At 33.8% G+C, this 7,124-nt stretch overlaps 1 protein-coding gene across 12 annotated transcripts in view; it reads left to right on the top strand.

The window, feature by feature from the left end:
* NIN (ninein) overlaps nt 1-6,741 on the top strand; it is a 104,832-nt gene extending 98,091 nt beyond the window's left edge. For 10 of the 12 annotated variants that reach the window (XM_024769164.1, XM_024768643.1, XM_024768852.1 and 7 more), the window contains 3 exons: nt 647-760; nt 2,851-3,053; nt 3,793-6,741. In XM_024769164.1, coding sequence (XP_024624932.1) covers nt 647-760; nt 2,851-3,053; nt 3,793-3,820 — 345 coding nt within the window. In that variant the 3' untranslated portion in view covers nt 3,821-6,741. Of the gene's footprint in view, nt 1-646; nt 761-2,850 lie in introns of all 12 variants that reach the window. The other 2 variants (XR_003006341.1, XM_024769100.1) reach the window with 2 other exon arrangements.
* Nucleotides 6,742-7,124: the final 383 nt, after the last annotated feature.

Below are 7,124 nucleotides of genomic sequence, written 5' to 3' on the forward strand. Positions count from 1 at the left end.
GAGTTTTTTTATGGGGAGATTTTCAGTTTTAAATCTGTTCTAATGATAAACCCATCCTCCAAGTCACATATGTGCTTCACATTGACAGGTCAAATTAGGAAACCAATAACCAGAATAACTAGCAGGAAGAGGCTATTAGAAACACTAACACCCTCACAGTAATCAGCCATTTCAAAGGAAAAACAGACACATATTGCAAGCTAATTGGAAGTGTTAGGTGATCCTAAATAAACTCAGTTTTTGATTATTTTGTTGTTGAGATGCCCACAGTATTGCAAAGACCCAAATCACAGATGAAAGGTTGAGAACCATCTTTTAATTTACTTTGGATACCTATTTTACTATAATAAGTACACACAGATCTTAAATTATGGGTTTTAAGAATTTTGCTTTATCTCAGGGGAAGATGGTAACACAGGTAAGATTCTTCTTTTGTCTTTGATTCTTTCTCTAATAGGGTTACTTTTCTAACATGTGCAACCTATGCAGTGTTCAGAGCTCCCATTTCATCAGAAATCCACCCTTCCTGTTCAAAGGCAAACATTTGCTGTCCTTTCTCTAGGCATTTTATGGGGAAAATTAACTATTAGTGCTTTTGTGTGGCATGATTTTCAAATGATAATACAAATTTTTTTCTTTCCTTCAGGGAAACCAGGAACACCTGGTAACTGTCATGGAGGAACGAATGATGGAAGTTGAACAAAAATTGAAACTGGTGAAAAGGCTTCTTCAGGAGAAAGTGAATCAGCTCAAAGAACAAGTGAGCCTCCCAGGTCATCTCTACCCACCCACCTCATATTCAACTTTAACTCCAGTTTTACATTCCTCTATTGCTATTAACTTGTTAACTTTTGTTGTCTAATAAAAGCAAATTCTATTATAAATGTTTAGAAGAATTTAGGAGTCACTCTTTCCCATACCACTTCAAAAATATGAATTCTGTATTCTACATTGTTTTTTTCCAAAGTTCTTTTGAGTCATATGTTTGTCTACAATTTAAAAAATGTATATTTGCTAGCAGTGACTCTCATGGACCTAAAGCATTTCTAATGAGGTTCAATTTAAATTGAATTTTTATAGATTTTTTTTCCCCAGAGAGGAAATATTCCTATTTAAATAAAAAGAAATTTTATATTGGTAAAAAATTGGGGGATAATAAGTGTAACTTTAGTTTTCCTGTTTGCAACAGCTATGACAGCCTCAAAAACAACCTTATGGCTATAGCCAGACCCCAAAAGGTTGTGTTTTGAATTAGAATCTGGACTCTTGAATTCAGGACCACTAGTTGGCCTGATCCTTTTTTCCTGCTGGTGGCAGGTGTGGCCTCAGTGCTTAGAAATTATCTGTGCATCCACTGAAGAGACATACAAGAAGGACTACTTTCTAGGAAAGTTTTATAACTTCTCTGGAATCTGAGATTGAGACAAACTGTGGCGGGAGTGGGAAGGTGGAAATTGCCCAACCTGGTTTTTCAGATATATAAAATCCAAGAATAATTCCAAGGGAAAGTCTAAATGCAGAGGTAGACAGGAACTTTCCTCAGCCCTATATCTTAATACACAGAATGGAGAGAAAGAGAAAGTCCTGTATTTACATTTATTGATTCAATCCTTTAATCCTTTATTCAACACATAGTTACTACATGCCAGGTTCTGTTCTAAGCACTAGAAATACAGCAATGAACAAAACAGAATCCTGCCTATATGGAGTGTAGTTCACTTACTACAGCTACTAGTGTAGTTCACAGTACCAAGCATTTGGCCAGATAGCAGTTTCAAAAATAAAGAAAATGGGTAACATGGGGTGTGGTCATCTACAAACACTGGCATTAACTGTTCATCCTGTCCTGGGAGAAGAAAAAGAAATGAGAGATAGGGAAGAGCAGACAGTAGAGGGTCTTAGTGCTAAGCCACAGAGTTTGAATTTCATCCTGTAGTAGATAAGAGTCATCAAAGTGTTTTTTAATGGCAGGGAAGGAGGAAAGTTTGTATAAAAACAGTTCGATAGAAAGTACGTTAGTATTATGTTAAACTTGCCAGTCACTTAGGTTCTGGGCTTCAGTGTGATAGTCTTTATCATTGCCCTTTGAAATGCTATTATGTAAATTAATTAGGCACTCCTTAGTTTTCTTTATTCCCTTAAACCTCTATACTTGTAGATGACCTGCCTGAAACTGGGTGTAAAATGAGGAGTTAAAGGTATAATGAGGGAAAGGAGATTATAAGATATTAACTAACAGAAGCAATAATAAAATTATCCTAATGCTGCTGACAAGTTTTCCTGCCCTAACCAAGACTGTATATTCTAACTATAAAGATTAGAATATCTCTTCTAGACAAGGTTTTATACAAAGAGGGAGAGTTAAGGAAAAGTAACTGCCAAATCTTCTCTCTTTATTTTAAAATTTGGCTCATGTATTATAACAGTCAGTAGGTTGTATGTGGTTATGAATGGGAAACTCAAGCACCTATTGTTAATAACAGTTAAACACAGTTCACACCCTCAGAAATTTAAGTTATAAAAGTATTTTGGTATTTTTAGAGAATGAATAAAGAAATAATACCTAATTTATTAGGTTGAAAAATACCTTCATTTTCGAGCCCTCAATTATCAATTTGTTCTTTTTATTAGTGACTTCTACAAACATATTATGCAGAGAAACAGCTTGGAATAAGTGGATTTGCTCTACTTGTATCCCTGGTGCCAGGTCTGATGTTAAAGCTGTATTGTAAAATGAAAGAATATAATTGATAGAAGCCATTTGCCTTTATAAACAACTGTCCTATGTCAGACCTTAAATTTAAGAGAATTACAGAAATGGAGTCAAGATGTTTCTGGTTCTGTTTCTAGCTCTGCAAGAATACTAAAGCAGATGAGATGGTGAAGGATTTGTATGTGGAAAATGCCCAATTGTTGAAAGCTCTGGAAATAACTGAACAGCGACAAAAAACAGCAGAGAAGAAAAATTACCTCCTAGAGGAGAAGATTGCCAGCCTCAGTAATATAGTCAGGAATCTGACACCAGCACCATTGACTTCTACACCTCCCTTAAGGTCATAGCCAAGCCAAAGGATAAACACTCATAGTTGTGCACTTTACTGAAATGGATGGAGCATTTCAGTATGTTCTCTCAACCGTTGTTTTTTGTGGGGTTTTTTGGGGTTTTTTTTTTTAAACTTTAATGGCTTAAAGTTAAGCCTAACGTAAAACTTCCAGCAACAGAATTTAAATCTCCATTCATTTTAATTAGTTTTTCTAAATAGACTATAATGGAAGTTGCAAACAAATACATATTTCACTGTTTGAATTATTCCCAAGCTTTGAATTTTTAAAAATATTCTAATAGCCACCAAGAAGGTGATACAAAAACAACTCAAGAATCTTAAAACCCCAGTTTTGAATGAATTTTTAAATTACTATTATGTATAAGTTTATATGTAAATTGCAGATATTTAAAAGTTGAGAAATTATTAGCTGGCTGTTTTGATCTTTATATTATAACCAAATGTACATCTTCTCATACATTTACATATGAAAAAGTCATTCCGTTTCTAATAGTTCTGGTTTTTTGAATTAATTGTTAGACTTTCTGTTTGGTAAGAGAAGCTGGTATTAATAACCACTGAGGTCAGAAATGCCAGAGTCCATAGAACTCTACCTTCTAACACCTATGACAGTATTACCACTCTATGTATTACAGATCTAAAACTCATTTACTCAACTGCACTGTTAACTAATGTTAAAACTTTACCTTCTTTAAACAGTCTTTTTCTTTTTTTTTTTCCTTCTTAGAAGTTTCATTTGGGAGCTTGTCTTCTAAGAAATGGATAAAGCCACATTCTTAAAGCATTTGAACTATAGGGTAAGCACTGAACAAACTGCTTTGGAGTAAACAGCTACTCCTAGAAGAGAGAGAAGTAAACCATGTGGGTTTTTCTCTCTCTAAAGTCTTGGATTTCATGAACTTATATTTGGGGTTGCCTCAAGAACTCAGGGAACAATACTTTAAGACGTCTTCCTGAAATACTGTAGGGCCTCGTTAAGAATTGGAAATGTATAAACCATGTGACCTTATTTATTTGTCATATATTTAGAGCCATAGTGGGATTTTTATTTCTACATTTTTAGTGAATTTAATTTTCTGGAAAAAGGCCTTGATTTTAGAGTTAAAAACCTCTTCTAACATATGGAAGAGTTATTGTTTGCTTGTTTGTTTAATATAGGTCAAAATTTCCATGCTTCCTATTCCTCTGCACCTCAAATCTGATCATAAGACTTTCTTACTGTGATAAGCATTCACATGCCATCTGAGGTAAAGGAGTGCCAAATAGGATTTTTCCATTCAGTCTCAAGACTAGAACATTATAGAACAGTAAACATTTTTGAATAACTTTTTTCCCCAGGTAAAATCTCTGCTTCTAGCCTACTTCAGCCAGGAGTTGGTTGGTAAAGAACTCACTCTGTGGGACACAAACAGAGCTCATCACAGCCACCTATTTGTTTTTGTGGAAGAGTAATTAGATCAGAAAAATTCACTTTGATATATTCCAGGAAAGCCAAGCCCATCAATTTATAAGAGGTATCACAGGAAAATCAAACACTGCCTTATGGGCAGGAAAAAAAGATGAAGCAAACTGCTTAAGAAGCCACGTCAGAAACTCAATATCAACAAGATAATTTGCATTAAGGAACTTTAGAGTTCCTTGGGCCTGACCATATACTATTAGTCCTACCTGCCAACACAGGAGTCCTTGCTACAAGAGCCCTGACAAGGCAAGGTCATTTGTGGGACTGGGAGTTCACGCTTCAGAAGCAGACCTTTTCACTTTTGAACAGCTCTATTATCAGAAATTCCTGATTTTCCCCTGAAAAAGAATTAATTTTAATCCCTCCCTACAATTATACTTCAAAACATTTGATATCTGCTGTCATGCCTCCCCTAATCATTTTTCTCCAGTGCAAACATTACTAGTAAACTCAACTACTTGTATGGCATTGACTTTAACACTTAAAACTGTGGATAGGCCTAGGTTAAGGTCATAAATAAATTAAGCACCTGTGGTATATTTATGTGATATGCTTTAAGTTATTCAAGGTTTTTGCCATCAGAACTGAACACCAAGCATATTTCTCAAATAGATGGCTTACTATATGATCACACATGTTGTATTTTTTATCTTTATTTTTTACATTATGAAAAGTATAGATGAATTTGTTTCTTATAAATCTGTATTTGTATATAAAGTGTTGTACAATGAATGTAAATATGACTTCTGGAAAATTTTAGACTACATTTAGAATCCCTTTATCTAAAATCAAAATGCTGCTCAAATGAAAGTTAATTTAACTAACACCTCGGTGCTTCTTGCTTCACTGCACTCATAAAATTGGAAAAAAGATCAATGCAAGAAATATATAGTTACCTTAAATTATATATTTGTGCAGCAGATTATTTTTGTAGACTAGAGTGGGAATTTAACTGCTAATTTATAATATAGCTTACAGCTTTTAAAAGGCCTTTTAAAGAGATTAAATGTAAACTATTAAATGTTTAGATTTTGCTTTCAGACTTTATAATAGAACTCTTTACAGTCACCTTATATATCTTATAGGCATTTAACTCCTCATGTATTAAAAGTACTGGTTGTTAAATTCTCTTGATTTCTTAAGAACAGTTACTTAAATTAGTCTTAGGAGATAGGATCTTCATTTCAAGGAAAGAAAATCAAGTTTGCCTTTGTGATAATGTTACCCTTGGAAAAGGAAAGTGTGGATAATAAAACCTGCATTGTTCTATTTTGCTTTTTAGAAGCCTGAGCTATTAAGTTCAAATTTGTGAAGGAAGAGAAGTAGAAGAGGAGGGGTAGAACCAATCACAGTATTTATTTTTCTAAAACTTAATAAACCCAGATTTTTTAAAAACTATTTTAAATATGAATTCTTCCCAGAAGCTTCAAATGCATTGTTTATGTATTTAACCTTAAACATAAGTAGATCACAGTCATAGGCTTTCAAGGTTTATGAGGAGTTCTTACAGGTCTAGTATTTCAATAATGTACCAATACCCAGGGCAGGTATTATGATGAGGAACTTTTGTTTTTTTAAGAATGAATAAGACTTTATGGTGGACTTTAACGTGTGAAAATGATTTTTTTATTTTTGTGATTTCTTTTTTCTGAGTAAAGGAAAACAGAAATGTGTTGCTATTGTCAGCATCTTAAAGGTAGTCTCACTCAAGGCAAGGCTAAGTGCTTCGTGATAGTATTAAGCAAGTCTTGTTTTGAACGGATTACCTAATGACTCACTAGAATGATATAAATTATACAAGTTATGCCAAAACTAAGTCAAAACCTAATAACCAAAGCATTCCTTATTTAAAACTTATTCACTATATCATGTTTGGACCTATTCAGACATCTCAGCCCTGTAAAACAGTTTTGGTTTTATGACATATGGATTAGTGGTTTAATAATAAATCCAAGTTAGCTTTTTGTTTCCCAGCTTTTTTTGAATGATATACATTAAATCTATTCTTATTGGAAGACATTATCACAGCATGATTGAAGGGAACATTGGTTTTATAAAGGAAAACCCGAGTTCATCGATAGCCATCACTAAGATTCTTTTCATGTAAAGATTAATGCTTATGTGTTTATATCGACTTTGTATATTTCATCTTAGCCATTCTATCCTATAAAGATTTTACCATGAGCTTAAGATGTAAATAAATAATTTTGCAAATATGGCTCTTTTTTTCTATACACCTTGAACTTTTATAAACAGTTTCAGTATGTTTATCATTGGTTTTTAGAGTGAAAGCATCAAAACATTGCACTAAACGTATTTTATAAATGCAAAATCTCTGGAGCATTCACTCCAGACCTACTGAATTAGAGTCTGCATTAAAAAAAAAAAAATCCCCAAATTATTTGTATGTGATTTAGAGCACTGGGACTCCATTTCTGTAACAGAATTGATGACTTTCACACCAGCCAGTTTGAGATCCCTGTACCCTGTGGTGGTTCATAATTTACTTCTAAAATCCTGACAAACTCAGGTGAGGCCCTGCTTGGGAGTTTGGGTGCTTCAGACGTGGCTTTATTTCACTTTGCCGTATTTATGGG

Source organism: Neophocaena asiaeorientalis, unplaced genomic scaffold (genome assembly GCF_003031525.2).
Source record: "Neophocaena asiaeorientalis asiaeorientalis breed wild unplaced genomic scaffold, Neophocaena_asiaeorientalis_V1.1 scaffold233, whole genome shotgun sequence".
NCBI classification, from domain to species: domain Eukaryota; kingdom Metazoa; phylum Chordata; class Mammalia; order Artiodactyla; family Phocoenidae; genus Neophocaena; species Neophocaena asiaeorientalis.